Source organism: Balaenoptera acutorostrata, chromosome X (genome assembly GCF_949987535.1).
Source record: "Balaenoptera acutorostrata chromosome X, mBalAcu1.1, whole genome shotgun sequence".
Classification (NCBI taxonomy): Eukaryota; Metazoa; Chordata; class Mammalia; order Artiodactyla; family Balaenopteridae; genus Balaenoptera; species Balaenoptera acutorostrata.
In genome coordinates, this window is record NC_080085.1 from 107,890,759 (window position 1) to 107,914,558 (window position 23,800).

Below are 23,800 nucleotides of genomic sequence, written 5' to 3' on the forward strand. Positions count from 1 at the left end.
TCTCTGCCTAGTATCCTATTGGTATAATATGCAAGACTAGGTGTGGCTGAACAATAATGAATAATGTATATGCTGGAAGTCCAACTACTGTACGGATATTCCTGGCAAATAACAGCATTCTTTCAAACAACATCCTGAAGGCTCAACAGGATGATATTTTCCATCCCCACAAAGACGAAGGATATCATCCAAGCAAAAAGGAAAATAATTTCCTGGAGGCTGAGTTAGGGATCTCAGCACCAGCGTGGAATAGGAGAGAGCTCATAACTTAGCAGACACAAGATCAAGATTACCACATTGGGGAAAACATGGGAGAAAGGGAAGGGCTGCTCTCCTAGAGGTTTGCAAAGACACGGCAAAATGGAACTGTCAGCTAGGTACACTATAAAAGAATTAAAGGGCTATACAGTGATTTCTAATGAGCCAGAAAAGAAACTGGGTGGAGGGAATTGAAAAACAGTATTCTTGAAAGCAAAAAGGGGGAAAGAAGCAATGAAGAGCTCCAGATCCAGAGGCTGTGAATATTAGCACAGAACTGATTCCAAGACCTCCAAATGCCTGGGAAATTATACATGAATGAACCGGTCCTAGGCTGTAAGAAGAAAGTGAAAGAAAAATAATAAGAACTTAAAAATGAGGATTTCAGAAAAGTATTACATAGTAACTGAAAAGGGAGTCTGGCCATATGTAATTTGGCTTTTTTGGCGCAAAGTTTACTTTGACATTCAAGTATTCCAGGTGGTCTCTTACCAAATCTGGTGGCATTAAGCCAATCACAGTTTCATGGCCACTTAAAAACCTAGAGTCTATTATTTCAGAAACATATGAAGGATCTTGATGGCAATTCTTTCTGTAAACACAGTATTGTCTTAGATAATAATAATTATATGAAAACCTCTCCTTCTTTTCTGGGGCTAAGTATGCTGTATTGTAATCTACTGCCTGTCAATTTCACCCAATAGACTATAGACTTCTAGAAGGTAAGAACGGTGGCTTACTTTTTCTGAATTCCAAGTGCCTGGCATATGCTAGGAAATCAATAAATGTTTGCTTCTTTAATAAATGAACAGCAAAGAAAATTTAGCAAAAATGAAAGGCAATGTTAACTTACCCACTGGGCAGGCAGCTAAATTCTGAAAGTGTTTCTTAGTAATCTCTACATGATGACATTGAAGAAACTAGATAACGACCGAACAATTTCTTTGAGGAGGTTTGGGAGAAAAGAGTTCACAAAGGAAAGGAACAATACAAGAGAAGCACAATTCCTGTGTGATGTTCTAAGATACGATAACATTAAACTGCAACTGGTAACAAGACTTTTCCCTTCCAGACTTACATCCAGCTTCCCCTTTCATCAGCTCCTCCCTGCAGTGTACCTCCTGTTTTCCTTTAACCACACAATACCACTTGCCCTTCCTGAGATAGGTCGTGCACTTTGACTCCTCTGTGCCTTGGTTCATTATATTCACTTTGCCTGGAAAGCTCTTGCTTCCATTATCTTCCTGGAGGATTCCTTATTCACCTTTCCATTGCCAGTTTGTCTCACTTACCTATTGCTGCATAACAAACTCCCCCTAAACTGAGTGGCTTAAAGCAACCTGATTTATTATTTCCCAAGATTCTTTGGGTTGGCTGGGCAGTTCTGTTGGTCCTCTCGGGCTCACTTGTGTGGCAGTCAGCAGGTGGGTCATCTGGGGGCTGGGCTCAGCTGGGACACTCTCACACCTGGTCCTCTCTCTCCACGTGGTCTCTCTTCCCCCATGGCCTCTCTCTCCACATAGCCTCTTTCCAGCAGAGTAGCCTGGGCTTTTTTTCCATGGCAACTGGGTTCCAAGAGCAAAAGCAGAAACTGCTAGTTCTCTTAAGGCCTGCCTAGGCTCAGAAATCCCAGAATGTCACTTTTGCTGCATTTTACTGGTCAACGCAAGTTACACGGTCAGCCCAGATTCAAGGGGGAGAGGAAATAGACTTCACCTCTTGATAGGAGGAGTCGTAGCATCACACTGTGAAGGGACATGAGCACAGGGAGGTATAATTCGCTGGATGTCATTTTTAACAATCATACAGCTGAAATGTCACCTCTTTATTCATCATTTGTGTTATATATATATATAGATAGATAGATAGAAAGATAGATAGATAGAGAGAGAGAGAGAGAGAAATCACATTATCTCATTGACATTATCTCATTACCTGTGTCTATGTCTGTTTGAAGTAGGCAGGGGTTTAGGAAAACAGCCTGAAAGGACCACTTTCTGTAATCTGACTGGGGAAAGCTATACTCATGAGATACAGTTGAAAATATAATTTGGGGCCAGATCGTGGGGGACCTTGAATGCCGTACTAAGAAATTTAGATTTTATTTTGCAAGCATTCAGAACTGAAGTCAAGAAAATCTCTCCCGGACTTCCCTGGTGGCGCAGTGGTTAAGAATCCGCCTGCCAATGCAGGGGACATGGGTTTGAGCCCTGGTCGGGGAAGATCCCACATGCCGCGGAGCACCTAAGCCCGTGTGCCACAACTACCGAGTCTTTGCTCTAGAGTCCGCAAGCCACAGCTACTGAGCCCGTGTGCCACAACTACTGAAGCCCGTGCGCCTAGAGCCCATGCTCCACAACAAGAGAAGCCACCACAATGAGAAGCCTGTGAACCGCAACAAGCCCGCGTGCAGCAATGAAGACCCAACACAGCCAAAAATAAATAAATAAATAAATAAACAAATTTATTTAAAAAAAAAAAAAGAAAAAGAAAATCTCTCCCCAAACTGCTTCTCCTATATTTCCTATCTGGGTGAATGGTAGAAATAAGGATTCACATATTCTACCTACCTTATCCAAATGGCCTCTAAGTGCTGCTACTTCTTACAATTCCTAAATATCTCTTGACTCTGTCCCATGCTCCCATCTACACTGCCATAGCTTTAGTTCAGGGCCTCCCTCATCATTTCTCCTTTGACCTATTGTCACAGCCTATTAACAAGTTTCCCTGATACTAGTCTTGCCCCCTTGTCCATCGTCCATGATTCCACCAGAATCATCTGCTGATGTTAGCCCCCTCATTATAAGCCTTCATGGATTTCTATCACTCTCAAGATTAAGTTCAAACTCTTTGGCACTGATTACAAGGTCCCTCCACAATTTGGTCCCTGTCTAATCTCACTCTACTGCCCCCCTGCCCTTGTCCTTTATATTTCAGCAATACTATACTTCTTGTCGTTCCTCGACTCATGCCGTATCCCCTTATGTCTTGGTGCCTTTGCCCATGCTAGACTCTGTGTCAAAAACCATTGTCCCCTTCTCTGCTTGGGTAACTCCCAGTTTTCTTTCAAGACTCAATCTCTAGGACTGCTGCCCAGACCCCCCTCTCAATCTGGGTTAGGTGCCCCTTTTCTGTGTTGCAGTATCACCCAGTGCTTATGGCTATCAGAATAATACTATTTATTGATCACTCACGTGAATAACTCAATTCTTGTATCAACTGTATGAAGTAGATTCTTATAGTGACAGCTAGTAAATGAGGGAGCCAGGATATGAACCCAGGTGGCCCAAGGACCTACTATTGAAAGCACTATGCTATTTTCTCGCTCAGGCACAGCACTCATCACTCTGTACTGTAACTGTCAATTTACCTATAGGTCTCCCCCACTGATTGTGAGTTTCTCGAGAAGAGAAATTATGTCACATTTATCTTTTTACCCTCAGAAACTAACATAGTGCCTGCCACATAATAGGCACTCTAAAAATATGAGTTGAATGGATGGGTGGACAAATGAACGAATGAATGACTCCTGAAATTTATGAGTGATTCTTCTTGCTCTGTTGTTTTAGCCATTTTTTAAAGATAAAAAAATGCTTATAGAACTAGAAACATACTTCGATAAAGACCCAAATTATATTAAGGAAAAGAACAGAGAATTGTTCACAGGTGATAAATTTTCTGTTTACTGATGTTCTGTCAGCAGTTTAAAAAATGCAAGCAAAATAATTTTAAGAAAAAATATGCAACAGTCTAATAAAAAAGGCACTAGATAACAGTAAGAGTTTAATTCTTCCTTCAACTCCTCCCCATTAAGGTAAGACATGAAATGAAACCTACTATTAAGGGAAGCTAGAGAGGGACACAAAGGCTGCCTAAGAAAGATATAAGCTTGACCAGAATAAAGATATTAATAATACATAGAAATATAATACAATAATATACTGAAAGGTCTTGGTTGTAGTAGAAAGTACATACATTTTGCACCCTAATAGATATGAGTTTGAATCCTGCCGTGGCACTCTCTGTGAAAGTCATTTAAACTCTGAACCTCAGTTTTCTCAACTGTAATATGGAGATCATAATATCTACCTTAGAAGGATGTTATGAGGTTTTACAGATAAGGTACCATGCCTAGCCCAGTGCTTGACATAGAATGGGTGGACAATAAATGGTAGTTTTACTTGTTATCTACTTGACCTTTTATATGCCTCAAATATATACATACATATTGTTGCAAAGTGAGTTGGGGCTAGAGAAAGAAAATATGTCATGAAAACCTGCAGTATACTGTGGAAAAAGCACTGGACATGAAGTCAACCAGACCTGGGGCTGAATCCTGGCTCGACCATTTCAGAGCTTTGTGACCCGGGGGAAATTCCCTTAACCTCTCTGAGCCTCAGTTTCCATATCTGTAAAACAGGGATAATAGTACCTACTTATAGAATGAGGGGGTTTGTTCACTTATACCCAGGTCTAAAAACCAATTTAAAAATTAGTATTTTGGTTTGTGAGCTCTGAAAAAACAAAGCTCATATTTATGAACGACAACCTAATTTAGGAGTCACAGCCATCAAAAGGCTCAAATAATCTGGTGTGATCCCAAAGACTTTGAGAAGAAATTTTTGTAAAAAGAACATGAAGGGGGCTTCCTTGGTGGCGCAGTGGTTGAGAATCTGCCTGCCAATGCAGGGGACACGGGTTCGAGCCCTGGTCTGGGAAGATCCCACATGCCGCGGAGCAACTGGGCCCGTGAGCCACAACTACTGAGCCTGAGCGTCTGGAGCCTCTGCTCCGCAACAAGAGAGGCCACGACAGTGAGAGGCCCGCGCACCGCGATGAAGAGTGGCTCCCACTCGCCGCAACTGGAGAAAGCCCTCGCACAGAAACGAAGACCCAACACAGCCAAAAATAAACATAAAAAAAAAAAAGAACATGAAGTACTCTGGAAAATGTAAAATAAGAAGAATCTACCTACTTATACCTGAGGTGGCTTCAACAGTACTTGGATATTGGAAACACGGTATCACGATGGGTTCACTGAAAAAATTAGGTCCTGGATATGCAGAAATGAGTTCTGGATCCAGAATTAAGTTGATTCTTTCTAAAGTACAGCCACTCTGAAAAGCCCTGTTTGGGTGGAGAGCTGGCCTCTTGCCATACCATCTCTACCTCAAGAATCTTTATCAAAAAGCATCAATTCATAAGATTACACACAAACCAAAAAGACTAGCTTAAAACTTTACAATCAGTTTTCATTAAGCTAGTTTAGTTCTCTCCCATCAAAAGAATTACTGGACTTCCCTGGTGGCTCAGTGGTCAAGAATCCGCCTGCCAATGCAGCAGACATGGGTTCGAGCCCTGGTCCGGGAAGATCCCACATGCCATGGAGCAACTAAGCCAGTGTGCCACAACTACTGAAGCCCGCGCACTTAGAGCCTGTGCTCCGCAACAAGAGAAGCCACTGCAATGGGAAGCCATGCACCACAACGAAAAGTAGCCCCCGCTCGCCGCAACTAGAGAAAGCCCGTGAGCAGCAACAAAGACCCAATGCAGCCAAAAATAAATTAAAACAAAAACAAAAACAAAAAACATACGTGAATGAAAACCACAAGCCACAAAAGGATATGTATGATCTGATACCATTTATGTCAAATACTACAATACAATACTATGTATTTTTCTCTACCTATTTAGGTAGAAGTATTTAAAAGATTTATCTGGAAGAATGAGCATCAAACTCAAAAATAGTTATCTATGGGAAGAAGGGAGGGGAGCAAGTTGGGGAGGTGGCCAAGGGGACTGTGATAATCAGTTTTACGTGTCAACTTGAGCAGGCCATGGGGTTGCTAGTTATTTGGTCTAAGATTATTCTGGGTGTGTCTGTGAGGATGTTTTGGGGTGAGATTAACATTTGAATTGGTAGACTGAGTCAAGCAGATTGCCCTCTCTAACATGGGCGGTCCTCATCCAATCAGTTGAAGGCCTGAATAGAATAAAAAGGCTGACCCTCCCTGCTGCCTGATTGTTTGAGCTGCTCAAACTGAAACATCAGCTCTTCTTGGGTCTCCAAGCCTGTTCGCTCTCGAATTGGAACTAGACTGTTGGCTCTCCTGAGTTTCTAGCTTTCCAACAGCAGATCTTGGGATTTCTCAGCCTCCAAAATTGTGTTGAGCCAATTCCTTATAATCAATCTCTCTCTCTCTCTCCACACACACAGATATAGATATAGATATAGATATAGATATATAGATAGAGATTATAGATATAGCTATGGATACAGATATGGATCCTGTAGGTTCTGTTTCTCTGGAGAATACTTATTAATGCAAGGATTGTACCTTTATCTTTTTTCTTTTTAAATATTTATTTATTTATTTATTTGGTTGTGTGGGGTCTTAGTTGCAGCAGGCGGGCTCCTTAGTTGCAGCATGTGGGCTCCTTAGTTGTGGCATGAGAGCTCTTAGTTGCGGCATGAATGTGGGATCTAGTTCCCTGACCAGGGATCAAACCCTGGCCCCCTGCATTGGGAGCACGGAGTCTTATCCACTGCACCACCAGGGAATTCCCACCTTTATCTTTTTAATGTCCTGATTTTTAAAAAGGAGAATATTCATTTATTACATTTATTATTAAATGTATCTTCAAAGAACCAAAGTATGTCAAGCCTGTATTATTATTCCCAGTTAACAGATAATGAAACTGAAAGGTTAAATGATGGGCACAGTCCTTCCCCTTAGCTCCCCCATCACAGTTCGCACTTGCAAAGACAAATGCAACATTATAAAATAACAGTATTTGGAGCTCCTTGTTAGAAATTAAAGGTATTATCATTTCTTGATTTTTCCTTCTCAACTTCTTTTCTCAGATCTTCCACACCAAAGGGGTGAGCTCACACACATACAGGAAGAAAGAGGAGGCAACAAATGTCTCATAAACATGGTAATTAACCCCATGTTCCTTTCAAGTTTTGAGGATGTGCTAAAAGTTGTCTGACCCCCAGAGTGTGGAGTGAATACTGCTTTGGAAATCATTGACAATCAATGCTTCAGAAACATAATTCATGGGCACAGTAGCTAGACAACAACATTTGCAGTGGAAAATTCCTCTCACTCCCAGGTTAAAGGATGGGGATAATTCTTCTGGACAGGAAAAATGTGCTTTGAAATGTGTAAGTAAGAGGAAGGCAGGAAAAAAATTAAAAGGGGGAAAAAACTACACGAATATTTATAAAATATCCGCTCCCTTGACTTTGTTGTCTGTGTTTCTAGGGGAAGAGATATTGACATGAAATCTGTGGGATTTTCTGTTTTACTAAAGAGGGGAAAATAAGAATAAAAGTGTTTCTTTCTGTTGTCAACAAAACCAGAAACCCCCTTTCCACCAAATTAAGAGAAAGTTACCTCATCTTAGATTTTAGGAGGTCTCCTGTAACTACCTGAATGTCTATAAACAGGGAGATAGAACAGTCTCTCTTCTCCTCTGCCTCGCTCCAAATCAATGACTTGACCTTTAAATTAAAACGTGGGATTAGTTGTTACACAAATAAAATGTCCTATTATTCAAACAGAATTATGCATCTTTTCAAACCTGATCTTTTATCAGGATACTTCTGAAAGCTGTTTTCAGAATCCTTCCTTTTCCTTGATTAAGTACAACTTTCTTTAAACAATGTAATTTAAATGTATAAACAACAGTATTGTATTCCAAAATGGTTATGTGGACTTCTGGTTTGAATTTGGACATGGTCTCTCAAGATACTGTATATGTTGTGCTTATGAATGTATGCTAATAATATTTCATTGTGAAGTCACATTACTTTTATCTGTAGAAACTAATTTTTTTAGATTGTATCACTGAGCTTTTATTAAATATCCAAGTGCATTTCAACTGAAATGAAAAAGGGTTTCTGAATTTCACAGAATCTTTATTTTGCATTATTTGTATAAATATTTAAAACTACAATCAGAATTGTTTAGTACATTGGAGATCCAAGACACATACTCTGGCTTTAAAATATACCTTTTCATTTCTTCTGCTTAAAACTTCTGTTTTAAAAATTATGAAATGTTTTACAAATAAAGACATATAGAGAGAATAATATAATAAGCTTCATAGAGAATAATATAAGCTTCATTGTACTCACTACCCAGCATTGTCAAATCTTAAATGTTTCCCATATTTGCTGAAGATCTTTTTTTTTAAAGAAATACGACTTTATGGATATAGCTGAAGTTTCCTGCCTCCATTCATTTACCGTCTCCCTTTCTCAGAAGGAGCCACATTTGTGGATTTGATGCCTTTCATTTCCATGCATGTTTTCATATTTTTACCACATATGTGTCTATCCATAAACTGTATAGAACATCGTTTTGCATATTTTAAGCTTTATTAAATGGTATCATACAATCAGTAGTAGAGGTAGTATAGTGCAGTGAATAAGAGCACAAACATTGGAGCCAAAGGTGGTCTAGAATATCTGCTGTACATGTTACCAGCTGTGCGACCTTGGACAAATTACTTAATCTCTCTGTGCCTCATTTTTCTCATCTATAAAATGGAAATTCATAATAATACCTACAATGTAAGGTTGTTTTAAAGACTAAATGAGTTGATACCATACAAAGCACTTAGAACATAATAAACTAAGCATGATGTGTTAGTATTATTCTGCACCTTGCTTTTTTTAACATAACATTTTTGAGATTTATCCATGTTGATACATGTAGCATTAGTTCATTTTCACCACTGCATAGTATTCTATCATATGAATATACTGCAATACATCTACTCTTTTGTGATGGACATTTAGGTTGTTTCCATTATAAAAAGTGCGGCAATGAACATCCTTGTACGTGTCTTTTTTTAAAAAAAAAATATTTATTTATTTATTTATATTTTTGGCTGTGTCGGGTCTTTGTTGCTGCACACGGGCCTTCTCTAGTTGCGGCAAATGGGGGCCACTCTTCGTTGCGGTGCACGGGCTTCTCATCACGGTGGCCTCTCTTGTTGTGGAGCACGGGCTCTAGGCACGCGGGCTTCAGTAGTTGTGGCACGCGGGCTCAGTAGTTTTGGCTCACGGGCTCTAGAGCGCAGGCTCAGTAGTTGTAGCTCACGGGCTTAGTTGCTCCATGACATGTGGGATCTTCCCCAGACCAGGGCTTGCACCCATGTCCCCTGCATTGGCAGGCGGATTCTTAACCACTGCACCACCAGGGAAGCCCATACGTGTCTTCTTGTGTACATATATGAGAGAATTTCTCTAGATTTCTCCATTTTTAATTAACTATTTCTAGAAAGATACATTTTTAGGAAATATGGCTCTGATTTCTTTTTCACAGGCAAAGGAACTATGTATGTGTTTTATCCATTCCAGTGTCTTCAAAATCAACAGTGCTTGTGACTTTCTAAACATTTGCAACTATCCTCTTGAGCATCAAAATCACAATTTGGTTGAAATAATGATGGCACGACAGCAAATAGTGGTCTCATTAATTAATTTTTAAAATTTTCTTTATTTTTTTGGCTGCGTTGGGTCTTAGTTGCAGCATGTGGGATCGTTCGTTGTGGCACAGGCTCTTTGTTGTGGTGCAGGCTTCTGTCTAGTTGTGGTGTGCGGGTTTTGTCTTCTCTAGTTGTGGCATGAGGGCTCCAGGGCGCGTGGGCTCCGTAGCTTGCGGCACGCAGGCCCTCTTGTTGAGGTACGTGGGCCTAGTTGCCCCGCGGCGTGTGGGATCTTAAGTTCCCCAACCAGGGATCGAACCCACGTCCCCTGCATTGGAGGGTGGATTCTTTACCACTGGACCACCAGGGAAGTCCCTCATTAATTAATTTTTGATTGCCTTTTATTTTTAACATACTGTTATCTGCAAATTGAAGGATAGAACCTGACCTCAAATCAAACAGCACACAATTTTTCTACTATGTATAAAAAATCTGATCACTATACTTCAAAGGTTTTGAGGTCTATGTCACAACAGTTGTAACTAATGAATGTCTTTTCAAACTCTGTTTTGTTATTTCTTCTTGGGAAACGACTGAATTGGTCAAGTGGCTGTTTTATTGGTCTTAACTTACTGAATGGTAGGCTGTAAACCTTAAGAATGTTTCAACAACTCATAAAGGAATAAATACCCCAGTTAAAAGTCTCCGATGATTGGGATCTTAGACTACTAACCTCATTAAGTTTCATCTGGTAGTCCTTTTGAAAATGTATTCAAATTTTATCATTTTCTCTTTCTGAAGATTGTAAGAAAGTGTTATGTTTTATAAATAGGGACAGATAACTTCTGATAGCCATTAGTTTTTGCATTTTCTTGTGCTACTAATTAACACACTTCTCCTTTAAGAATACCTAAATGGCTATAATGTTTTGCCCTGTAAAGTGACTTTAAATTGATTCTCAAAGTGTTCTATAAACCATATTTAAATCTGAAAGAATAAAACCTCAATAAAGATTCCAAGGCTGATCTCATTTTATAATTCGGCACCTAGACATTTGGATGTCCCACCCTCTGGGAAACAAGTCATCTACTTTCATTGTTGGTAGCCAGCTCTTCATTTACAGCTCTAAGAAAATACATGTCAGGTTTTATAGCTTCGTAAATAAATCAAAAGGCATCTTTGAAAAAAAAAGAGTACGCGAAAGGCATTCCAAACTAATGGATATATCAAGTGCTTATTGAGCGCCAAATTTTATTCATTGAGCATCTACTGTGCTAGATAGATGTTCCTACTCTCGGAGGGAGTAAGCATACTAAGTTTGGCCAGGAAGCAGAAGACTATGATCTAATACTTAAGTCTGGTCTGGCAAGTGTGTGCTCTAGTGGCGGAGAGAAATAGCTCAGGGTTTGGGGAAGAGAGGAGGACGGTGTGCTCCTCACCCTGTCACCGGACATTGTGTTATACTGGGGACGTGAGTCTCTTGGTCTTCAGTTTCTCCTCTGAAAAACGAGAGGGGTAGTCTGGATGCTCTTCTATGTACCTTCCACACAGTTCTACGAACTGTAAGGAAGGGACCAATGTGGAATGTGGTATTCAAGAGAGACCTTATGGAAGACATGAGGCTTCACAAAGTGCCAGGAAGAATTCAGATGCTTGGGAGGCAAGCAGTGTTTGGGCATAACTAAATTGATTTCTACTGTTAGATATGTGATCGCTTTTAGTTTACAGTATACAATAAATAACTACAAAACTAAGATAATGTATATATTTACCTACTTTTTTTGGAAGATAAGTTTGAAAGATATTTTCAGGTGATTAGAGGATGACATATTAGAAATATTATTATTATTATTATTATTATTATAGAGTATTTAGCAGCACTAGATCTTTTTGAATGTATCAACTTAGGTTAAAAGCAAATTATAATAACAGAAAAATTTCATGAATCTAGACATTATCTTTGATTTTGATCCATGGCAAATATGTTTTAACAATTGGCTCTCCAGGGGAAAAAACAGCCCTGATCTATAGCATTTGCTGATTTTCATGGTGTAAATGCTCTCACCATGGCTGATTTCAAGCTCTCACTGTGAGGTCACTAACTGGAGCTGGGAAGACATGTATACAATCAGCTCTAGGGAGCTGGTGCTGGCAGGTTCTAGCATGCTACCATAATATATAACGTGTATATAAAGAATGTATTTACCTTTCTTTCTGAACCATTTGAGTATAAGTTGCGGACGTAATGCCCCTTTTATCCTTAAGTACTCCAGTGTGTATGTATCTCTTAAGAATAAAGACATCCACTTAAGTAACTACAATACAATTATCAAAATTAGGAAATTAACACTGATACAGAATTATTATATACTCTACTAGACTGTATTCAATGTTGCCAATTGCCCCAATAATGCCCTTTATAGCTTAAAAAGAAAAAAAAAAAAGGTTTGGTCCAGAATCTAATCCAGTATTGTCTATATTTTGGGGATAAAATGTATTTTCTCCCAAGTTTCTATCTCTAGCTCTCTTCCACTTTGCAAATTTCCCTTCATCCTTTCTTCACACCTCTTAATCTTTCCACAAGCAATTCTAGCATTAATTTCTAGAGTCTAACATTAGAAGTGCTATCAGCATATAACAGTAAACTTGCTACCAATGATAGACATCAAATGTTGACAGTGGTTCTAGAATTTGAATTTTACTTAATATTGGTAGTTACTAGTAAGAAATACTGCACTTAAATTCAAGGAGTCGCCTTTGTTGCTATTAAAGTTAGTGTCCCTCTTAGCTACTAATATGACCTTGGCTTTATAAATTTGCATGCATGCCAATAAAAGAGAGTCTTATTGGAGGTTCTGGGCAATGCTAAATTTATTCATTTATTTATTTATTTTAAATATTTATTTATTTATTTGGCTGCGCTGGGTCTTAGTTGTGGCTCGTGGGATCTTTAGGGATCTTTAGTTGCGGCATGTGGGATCTAGTTCCCTGACCAGGGATCAACCTCGGGCCCCCTGCATTGGGAGCACGGGGTCTTAGCCACTGGACCAACAGGGAAGTCCCTGGGCAATGCTAAATTTAACCAAATCACTTTCCGCAATATAGGGAAATAGCTAAAAATGTTTATTTGGGGTGGGTGTGTTGGTGTGTTGTTCTGCTAACAACAATGCTACTGCTTCCAAAAATTGCTATTTCTATAAAAGTGAATACCCAGCAACAGTTCCACAACAGCAACAAACAACATGAAAAATAATGTAACCATTAAATGCATATGGATTTGAAATGATAAATGTCTCTTGAACATACTGAAAAATCCTGCATCACAATAGGACCCTTAAAGTAATCCATAAGTTTGAGTTGATAGGTCTGCCTGTGCCATGATGTCTTTTTTGTTGTTGTTTATTAAATGTTGGCGCTCAAAAAATAAGGCAAATGTCATCTGTCTACGTAAACAAATCCTATGATATGTTTCACTACTTAATACAAATAGCTAGGATCAGTGGCAGCATTAAGTGATGAAAGTATTAGCTGCTGATAGGAATGAGTTATTTTGGCTACCATTTCTCAAATGATTTAAGCAGAAAGTAGTTTTTTCCTTGAAATTTCCAGATAGTCATACCAGGTTTCGATTTTGCTTCCATGGAGATCTGGCCATTCAGTGAAGGCTGTGTCTCTGTATGCGAAAAGGAAAAGAAAAGAAAAGAAAAAAGAGGAAAATCGAATGGATTATCAAATAAAGACAAAACAAAGATGTTCACTGTAATTATCATCTTATTTCAAGCTAAAAAGCACATATACCCTATCTACATCCTGACTACATTTTCACTGCCACTGCTTATTTAGTCCAAGCCCCATCACCTCTCAGACTGTCTAACCCTTTCCAATCTGTCTTCCAGAGACATCTTTCTAAAATGTCAAAATGAGCAGGTGGCTTCCATGTCTTCCCATGGCCTGTGGGATACCCGGCCCCTTCCTTAGCAAGGCATTCCAAGGACCCTCTGGGACTGGGCTCCTGCCTATGACTCCAGCACAAACGTCTCCAGCTCTCCTTTTAATAGAGCTCTCTGCCTTCCAATTCCTAGGTGTAAATCAAACGAACTACTTGTAGTTCCAAGAGAGGGTCTCTCTGCTTTGACTTCCATGCCTTTGTTTGCCCTCCTCCCTGGGCAAAGCTTTTTATCTTTTGTTTACCTGATGAATACTACTCTTACTTTGCTTACAAACCCTCTTCTGACTCCTGCCCATATTCACCTTTGTACACACATTCTACTTTGTCAGTCTTCTATAATAGCACCTCTAACACTTGATTGGATTTATTTGATCCTGTCTTTTCTTAATAGGTTGCAAGCTCTTTGAGGTCAAGGACCATGAATTATTCATGCTTGTATCATCAGCCTACTTTGTGTCTGGCACCTCAGAGGTACTCAGTAAGTACTGCTGAATGAAGAACAATTGTAACTACAGTTATCTAGATAGCCATGGTCCAATATGTAGCCACTAGCCACATTTGGCCATTTACATTTTTTTTTTTTAAATAGTGCCTGGGTTTTTTTTTTTTTTTAATAGCTACTTTATTTATTTATTTATTTATTTTTGGCTGTGTTGGGTCTTCAGTTTGTGCGAGGGCTTTCTCCAGTTGCGGCAAGTGGGGGCCACTCTTCATCGCGGTGCGGGGACCGCTCTTCATCGCGGTGCGCGGGCCTTTCACTATTGCGGCCCCTCCCGTTGCGGGGCACAGGCTCCAGACGCGCAGGCTCAGCAATTGTGGCTCACGGGCCCAGCTGCTCCGTGGCATGTGGGATCTTCCCAGACCAGGGCTCGATCCCGTGTCCCCTGCATTGGCAGGCAGATTCTCAACCACTGCGCCACCAGGGAAGCCCCTACATTTTAATTAAATAAAATAAATTCAGTTCCTCAGTTGTACTAGCCACATTTCATGTGCTCAGTAGCTACTTGTGGCTACCATACTGGACCGCACAGATTATGAACTTGCCATCATTGCAAAAAGTTCTAATACATAGTGTTGATCTAGATAATTCTTTTATTCTCCCATTTCAGTTTAATATAAACATTGATTCTCTACTATATGCTAACATTTGTGCTAGGCATGGTGGTTATAGCAAATGTGAACAAAACATGAACACTACCGTTATTATTTGCAAGGCATTCAAAATCTGGTAGGGAGGAGGCTTGCAAAATGAGATCATTTCCATACTGGGACATCGGGGAAGGCTTTATGGAGATTTTTCTCCTTTAAACTGGGCATTTAAAGATGAAGAGAATTTGGGAATTCCCTGGTGGTCCATTGGTAAGACTGTGCTTTCACTGCCTCAGGCACAGGTTCGATCCCTGGTTGGGGAACTAAGATCCCACAAGCTATGAGGTGCAGCCAAAAAAAAGCAAAAAACAAAACAAAAAAACAAAAATGATGAAGAGAATTTGAATGGGGCAAATCTTAGGAAAGGAGAGAAAATAGTGTGAGAAAAGGTATACGTGGGAAAGTACTAGGAAAATGGGAAGTAATTTAGTTTGCTTAGAATGTACGGTATATGAGCAGGGAATTGTTGTTTAGTTCAGTCATTCATTCTTTCAATCATCCATCTAATGTTTTTTGAGCACCTATCTTGTTTCAGGCTCAATACTAAGCGCTGGGGATACAACAGTGACCCACACAGACACTGCCCCAGCAAAGTTCACAGTTATGAGTGATGAGATTTGGAGAAGGCTCTGTGGAAGGCACTAAAAACTACCCTAAAGAGTTTGTACTTTGTTCCTCAGGCCCTCACACTCAAAGTGTGGACTTTAGACCAGCAGCGTGGGCTGGGCACGAACTGGGAGTTTGTCAGAAATGCAGACTCTGAGGTACCGCCCTAGCCTCAGGCTCATTGAATCATAATTTGTATTTTAGCAAGATTCCCAGGTAATTCTTAAGCACATTAGTGTTTGCGGAGCATTGTTGGCCAGGTGAGCCAATAAGAGAATATGTAAGTGAATGAGTTAGAGTAAGTAAGGGAGGAAGAAAGAAGCAAGTAAGTAAGCATGAAAGTAAGGAAGTAAGGTAGAGTATTCTAATCAGGATTGGATTGGATGCAAAAGAAACTGGGCATAGGACTATTATTGCAGCTCAGACGAGAAGTAGGAAGGGTTGGATGTGAGAGATTGAATCTCTCGTATAAAGATACAGCTTCAGTTCCATTAACTGATACTGGAAATATTGTATGTTATTCAAAGTAAGAAAAAAAATCAGCAAATTCAGTAACATAACATTTGAGATGTCTCAGTAGGTACCAGCTATTCATTTTAGATAAGGCTTATTGGTATGTCTAGTTCCTGTTGACACCACAGTCCACAGTCTTCTCCTGAGTATCAAAGTATCAAGCCCTTAATCATATAAGTTCATAGAATATTGATAAGGATTCCAGAAATTGTCATTATACCTCAGTTCACAGGAAGTTGATTTGTATATGAGAAATTCAATCTATTAATTTATAATGGAGTAATTACCTTTCTACTAACCAGAGATTTTTTCTTTTATTACCAGCATTAAATTTTTTATTACAACTTTTTATTTTGAAATAGTTTAGAACTTACAAGAAGTTGCAAAAATAATACAGAGAATTCCATGTACCCTTCACACAGCTTTTCCCAACTGATAACAGCTTACATAACCACAGTATGATGTCAAACCCAGGAAATTGACATTGATACAATACTATTAACTCAAGTACAGACATTATTTGGATTTCACCAGTTTTTTCATACAGTCGTGTGTGTGTGTGTGTGTGTGTGTGTGTGTGTGTGTGTGTCTGTGTGTAGTTCAATAAAATTATTTTTTTTTGGGCCATGCTGCGGGTCATGTGAGATCTTAGTTCCCCGACCAGGGATTGAACCCGCCCCCCTGCATTGGAAGTGAGGAGTATTAACCACTGGACTGCCAGAGAAGTCCCAAGTTCTATAAAATTTTATCACATGTGTAGATTTAAGTTAACATCACCACAAACAGGATACACAACTGTTCCATCGCTACAAAGAAACTCTCTCCCATTACTCCTTAATAGTTACACCCTTTCCCCAACCCTAACCATTGGAAACCACGAATCTGTTCTCCATCACTATCATTTTATCATTCTGAGAATTTATACAGTGGAATCATACTGTGTGGCTCTTTGAGATTGGCTTTTTCCACTCAGCATAATGCCCTTGAGGTCCATCTCAGTTGTTGCATGTATCAATAGCTCCTTTTCATTGTTGAGTAGTATTCCATGGTATAAATGTACCATAGTTTGTTTAGCCATTTACCAGTTTATAGACATTTGGACTATTTCTTGATTTTGGCCATTTAAAGTACATTTGCCATGAGCATTTATGTACAGGTTTTTGTGTAAACGTAAGTTTTCATTTCTCTGGGATAAATGGTCAGGAGTAAGATTGCTGGTCATAGGGTAAGTGTATGTTTATTTATTTATTTATTTATTTATTTATTTATTTATTTTAATATTTTATTTATTTATTTATTTATTTATGGCTGTGTTGGGCCTTCGTTTCTCTGCGAGGGCTTTCTCCAGTTGCGGCAAGTGGAGACCACTCTTCATCGCGGTGCGCGGGCCTCTCACTTTTCGCGGCCTCTCTTGTTGCGGAGCACAGGCTCCAGACGCGCAGGCTCAGTAATTGTGGCTCACGGGCTCAGTCGCTCCGCGGCATGTGGGATCTTCCCAGACCAGGGCTCGAACCCGTGTCCCCTGCATTGGCAGGCAGATTCTCAACCACTGCGCCACCAGGGAAGCCCCATGTTTATTTATTTTTTTAAAATTTATTTATTTATTTATTTATGGCTGAGTTGGGTCTTTGTTGCCGTGCATGGGCTTTCTCTAGTTGCGGCGAGCGGGGGCTACTCTTTGCTGCGGTGCGCCGGCTTCTCATTGCAGTGGCTTCTCTTGTTGTGGAGCACGGGCTCTTAGGTGTGCGGGCTTCTGTAGTTGTGCCTCCTGGGCTCTAGAGCGCAGCCTCCGTAGCTGTGGCGCATGGGCTTAGTTGCTCTGCGGCATGTGGGATCTTCCCGGACCAGGGCTCGAACCTGTGTCCCCTGCATTGGCAGGCAGATTCTTAACCACTGAGCCACCAGGGAAGCCCTGTATGTTTCACTTTATAAGAAACTGCCAAACTGTTGTCTGGAGTAACGAGTACAAGATCTTAAAGATTACCTAAGTAATATATGCTCACTGTAAAAAGTAAATAAATAAAATAAAATTAACATAACAATGTATAAAGTGAAAAGTTAAATTATAATAAGCCCTGGAACCCTGTACCACCTATTTCCTGAGAGGTATTGATAACCTGTTAGGTTTCCTGTATGTTCTTCAGGAATGTTTTATGCCTATACAAGCACATATATGTGTTTGTAAGTACACATATTCACAAACGGGATCATACTATACAAGCTATTTGCAACTTGATTTTTTTTTCACTTAACCCATCCTAGACATATTTGTGTATCAGTAGATAAATACATACTTAATTGCCTTAATGGTGGGCATAAAACCCTATTGCATGGATGTATCACAATTTCCTTAACCAGTCCCCTAATGACGCCATTTCTATCATTGTCAGTTTCTCTTTATTACAAAGCTATAATGAAAATCTTCTACATAATCTCTGTATAATTTGCATGAGCATCTCTGTATGATAGATTCCTAGAAATGGAAATGCTAGGTCAATTTTTCATGTTATGACACTTTTTTTTAAACAATTTACACTCCCACCAATGGTATATAAGAATTCTTAGTTCCTCACCAACACTGAGTATTATCAGAATTTAAGGGCTTCCCTGGTGGTGCAGTGGTTAAGAATCTGCCTGCTAACGCAGGGGACACGGGTTCGAGCCCTGGTCCGGGAAGATCCCACATGCCGCGGAGCAACTAAGCCCGTGCACCACAATTACTGAGCCTGCGCTCTAGAGCCCGTGAACCCACAACTACTGAAGCCCGTGTGCCACAACTACTGAAGCCTGCGCGCCTAGAGCCCATGCTCTCCAACAAGAGAAGCCACCGCAATGAGAAGCTTGCACTCCGCAACGAACAGTGGCCCCTGATCACCACAACTAGAGAAAGCCCGCGTGCAGCAATGAAGACCCAACACAGCCAAAAATAAATAAATAAATAGATAAATTTAAAAAAATTTTTTTTAATCTCTTGCCAATCTGGTAAAAGTGGTATTTAATTTGCATGTCTTAGTGGTGAATGAAGTTGAGCACTATTTTATATATTTTATAAATTTACTAGCCATGTGCATTTCTTGTCCAATAAGTTTACAGTTTATATCCTTTGTTCAGTTTTCTACTGGAGTATTTTTATCTTATTGATTTGTGAGAGTTCTTTGTATATAAGGAAATGAGCCTCTTTCATTCATGTAGCAAATACTTCCTCACAACTTACAGTTTATCTTTCGACTTTGTTTATGGTATTTTGATATACATAATTTTAAATTTCTGTGGACTCAAACATATTCATCTTTAGGCTTCTGGATTTTAGGTAACATATAGAATGGTGTTAGAAAACAAAAAATATAGGGCTTCCCTGGTGGTGCAGTGGTTGAGAGTCTGCCTGCCAATGCAGGGGACACGGGTTCGAGCCCTGGTCTGGGAAGGTCCCACGTGTTGAGAGTCTGCCTGCCAATGCAGGGGACACGGGTTCGAGCCCTGGTCTGGGAAGATCCCACGTGCCGCGGAGCAGCTGGGCTCGTGAGCCACAATTACTGAGCCTGCGCGTCTGGAGCCTGTGCTCCGCAACAAGAGAGGCCGCGATAGTGAGAGGCCCGCGCACCGCGATGAAGAGTGGCCCCCACTTGCCGCAACTAGAGAAAGCCCTCGCACAGAAACGAAGACCCAACACAGCCATAAATAAATAAATAAATACTTTAAAAAAAAAGTAAAAAAAAAATATATGTATGCTACGTAAAGTAAGAGACTATCTGGAAAACTTAATTATAATCAGAAGCTTGCTCCATTTACATGGAGTCAGAGCAAAGAGAATTGTGGTATGCTTTATTCAGACTGTGGTAAGATTGGAGGATCATCTCTGCTACACAGTGGGGTACGCATTTCTAAACAACAAAATATTTTTGCATCAAATACTGTCTTGCCCCTTACACAGTATCAAATATTCTAACTATTCAACTTTACTTTCTCAGTATTTCTTATCAGGCACCAAAAGCGTCTGCCATTACAATATTATCTCATGAAGGACATGCTACAAATAATTAAGATTAAAGGGCTTCCCTGGTGGCACAGTGGTTGAGAATCTGCCTGCCAATGCAGGGAACATGGGTTCGAGCCCTGGTCTGGGAAGATCCCACATGCCGCGGAGCAACTGGGCCCGTGAGCCACAACTACTGAGCCTGTGCGCCTGTGCTCCGCAACAAGAGAGGCCACGATAATAAGAGGCCCGCGCACCGCGATGAAGAGTGGCCCCCACTTGCCGCAACTGGAGAAAGCCCTCGCCCAGAAACGAAGACCCAACACAGCCAAAAATCAATAAATTAAAAAAAAAAAAAAAAAGAAAGATTAAAGCTTATTTTACATCAGTTACATATTTCACTTGATGACATTTTCTCACTTTGTCCTCAAATTCTAAGGGTGTACTCTTGGTCTTTCAGTACCCTAGGAAATAAATTCCACTTCTCAGATAGGACTGGGGCACACAGCACTGTGGTCTGCACATATTGACAGTTTAAAAAATATTTTTTGAATGAACTCTAGAAAAAAAGAGGGGCTACTGTGAAACATTCTCAAATATTGGTATATATTTGCTATAAAATTTCTGATGTTACACCAGTTACACTTATTAATTTTCTTCAGTGGTATTTTTTACAAAATGAAAGTAAGTTTACTAAACAGAGGAACTTTTCAATTTTGTTCAAAGTATAAAATTGTTTAAAGAAGTCTCAGTTGCTACATAGACAATCAGCTGAGAATGTTGTTAATTTATAAAATAAATGAAAAACTATTTGTACCATGTACTATCAATGTGATGTTTGGACCAGAAAATCAGTAATTTTCAGCTAATACTAAAACGGAAATCATTTAATATCAATTGATATTAAATTGGCACAATTGAACTAAATTAATGTAAAATGATTTGGTACAGAGCCCAATTTTTCTATTACTTTAAGTGGAATTTTGCATTAACTTATATAACTGTAAATTTTCCACTACTCCCTATTTAATGTTCTAGCTGCATCATTCTGTGACTTGAATCTGTTAAAAACTGAATAACATTCTACCAAAGATGGTCTATAAAAGAAACGGAAATTTATTTTGAACAGTATTCCACTCCCCAAAGTTTCTGAGGTAAGTAAAAATGTCTCAGATTTTATTTCTTGTTATTGATATTTAGATGTTTCTGTTTAACTTTTATTGTTCAGTTGATTAAATATACAACTCTTTTTTAAAGTTGCAGAAAAAATTTAAAAAACCTGTGAACACAGAGCTTCTCTCCTATCCTAAGACACAGGCGTGATAAGGACATAATTTAAGGATTGAAAATAATCATTATATTGCATTAGGAATGTTTTAGAAGCGATATCGGGTGAATTCACGATTTACACGGGGCTTGCATTATTTCTCATTTGGAAAATTTGTCTTGTTATTAAATACATTTTTTCCTTCTAATTGAAATCTAATTTAATATTAAAATAGCTTAACTAAAAATTTAAAAAAAGAAACAGAAACAAACAGCTCTTATTAACTAAACACTATTGTATAAATTTGTAACAGCAAGGGAAACACTGTAATAGGTCACTTCTTCCCGTCCTAGGAAAAGCGGCGCTTCGGAGGACAAGCCGTCCCCGAGTTGATCCTCCGGCCCCGCCCCCCCCCCCCCCCCCCCGTAGAGAGCTTTCGGCGGTCAAAGGTCCGGGACACTGGATTCGAAACAAACAGAAAAATAGATAAGAAGGGTAAAGAGAGTTAACTGAGGTCGAAGGAGCGATAGGGGATCCTTTCGCATTTCAAACATCTTGAGGGAGGGGTGAGGAGGCAGGATAAGAAGGAGCCAAAATTCTTAACTAAGTCGCGAGGCCGCCTCCACCCACGCTTCCAGGAAGACTATGGATAAGCGGGGGAGGCGGGGAACACCGGGTAGGTGCTCCTCGACTCCTTCTGCCCGAATTTCGATTTCCCTCCACTTCGCTCCGTCCTGTTCCTCCCCTCCGCCCCAAGAGTGGAGAATAAATTGGTCCAGCGCCCGGCCTAGCCTAGTAGCCCAGTTCCCTAAGTCTCCTAGACCCTGGAGAGAGACAGACCACGTTTTCTGGGAGACGGGACTAGTGTTATAAAGAAAAAAAAAATTTTTTTTTTTCTCCAGTGCCAGGTCTTCCCGGTAGAGAATCAGCTCGCTTTCTCTCCACACCCGAAGCAAAAAACAAGCAAACCAAGACAAAACAAAAAAACTCAAAAAACAACCCCCCTAAATCACTTAGGATCAGGTGCCGGAGTTACGCGAGTTGAGTTCTTTCGGTGGGAAGGAGTAGGCAGCGCGGTGAAGCGAGGGTCCGGGATCTAGGGCCGAAGGCCCTCTCGCTGGGGCCTGTCACAGAAGTGGACGTCGGAGGGTGATGCCCGACTAGGCTGCCACCTCGGGCTGCGCGGGGGGCAGAGAGGACCGAAGCACGAGTCCCCAGCGAGCCCAGTTTCCGATTTCCCACAGCACAGGGGCTCCTCCGGACATTCCTACCGCCCTCCCCTCGACCCCCCCCCCCCAATAAAGAAAGAGGAAACGCGGCGCGACCGGCTGCGCGGCGGAAGCGCTGCTAAACGAATGAGTAAGTCAGGCGCGGGCACGGCACCTTGTTTACCCCACTCGGCGGCGCGCCCCTGCGGGCGCCTCGTTGGGAAGCGGCGTCGGAGACGCTGAACCCGGGAGGCAGTCGGCCCCGATTGGCTGGAGATTGGGAGGAGGACGCTGGGTGGGAGGGCAGGGGGCCAGGCGTTGCAGTGGCGACTCTCTGCCGCTAGATGACGCTCCCTCCCAACGGGAGCCGGGCGCGGGTTCGCGGCCGACAGATGGCGCCTGCGCGTTCCATTCGCCTCCAAGTCGCTGAAGAGCGAACACCCCAAACAATCCCGAAGCGCCACCAAAAAAAAAAAAAAAAAAAAAAAGAGAGAGAGAGAAAAAAAAAAAAACCCGCCGGATCCGACCGCCACTTTCAAAACCCCCCACCGCTCTAGAACCGCGGGAGCTTCCGTCCCTGAGTAGAATTCGAGGGTGTAAAGAAGAGGAAGGGAAAAATATCTTGTACCAGCCCAGGGGTGAAGAAGCCCCCGGCCTGAGAAAGAAGGAAGGAGGAGTGGGGGAGGCGAACAGTCTCGTTGCTGCCTCTGTATACGCTGAGGGGGGAGGTAAGTTATAAAATGGCGGAGGCGAAGCTTCTAGAAGTTTGGAGGGGCACCCGGAGGGCGCAGGGCCCACCGTGAGTCGCGTGTGGTTGAAACAGGGCGCGAGAGAGGAGTTGGGAGGGAAAGAGACTGGGCACTCCTGCCGTTTAATTTCCTCTCTTCTTCCTTTGCCTCCAGCGGGGCCCGCCGTGGAGCGGGCGGTCAAGTGAAGGCGGGGAGAAGCCTCCTCGTCCCCGCGTAACCCCCAGCCCTTCTTTCTCCCCTCTTCCCCCAAGTGGCTCCCTCAGCACTACCAAGGAACTTCCAGCCCCCCTTCCTCCCTACCTCCTACTCCTAGAGTGGCTTTCTACCGCAGGACTCTTCTTTTCGACTACCCTCGCTGAAGGTTTTCTCTTCCTTCCCTCGCCCCACTCTCCCTCGGGGCCTCTACGGAGACCCCCCCCCCCATGGGTGGCCCAAAATGGAGAACGCGGAGCAGCGCAAGATGGAGGCTCTGCTTCTCGGTGTAGTGTTAGATTTAGGTGCCTTTTCTCCGGCAGGCTCTTAAGCCTGGGAGAGCCCGAACTGGAGGTGGGGTGGGGTGCGAGCCGTAGTGGGGGAGGAAGGCCGGGAGGCCGCGGTTGGGGTGGGGGAGAGCGCGGCATCGCGGCGAGGGGAAGGAAGAGAGCAAAATGGTGGTGCTGGGAACCTAGGGGGGAGGGGAGGCGAGGA

At 41.4% G+C, this 23,800-nt stretch overlaps 2 protein-coding genes across 5 annotated transcripts in view; one reads left to right on the forward strand and one right to left on the reverse strand.

The window, feature by feature from the left end:
• Nucleotides 1-1,633: 1,633 nt before the first annotated feature.
• Nucleotides 1,634-23,733, reverse strand: LOC130706307 (WAS/WASL-interacting protein family member 3-like). The gene is made up of 3 exons (XM_057537691.1): nucleotides 23,414-23,733; nucleotides 13,319-13,372; nucleotides 1,634-2,003 (listed from the first exon to the last, which is right to left on the reverse strand). The coding sequence occupies exons 1-3, from the start codon at nucleotides 23,731-23,733 to the stop codon at nucleotides 1,937-1,939; spliced, it is 441 nt and encodes a 146-aa protein (XP_057393674.1). The 3' UTR covers nucleotides 1,634-1,936.
• STAG2 (STAG2 cohesin complex component) overlaps nucleotides 22,866-23,800 on the forward strand; it is a 119,479-nt gene continuing 118,544 nt past the window's right edge. For 2 of the 4 annotated variants that reach the window (XM_057538793.1, XM_057538798.1), the window contains exon 1: nucleotides 22,866-23,092. The gene's annotated coding sequence lies outside the window, so the exon portion shown is untranslated. The other 2 variants (XM_057538797.1, XM_057538795.1) reach the window with 2 other exon arrangements.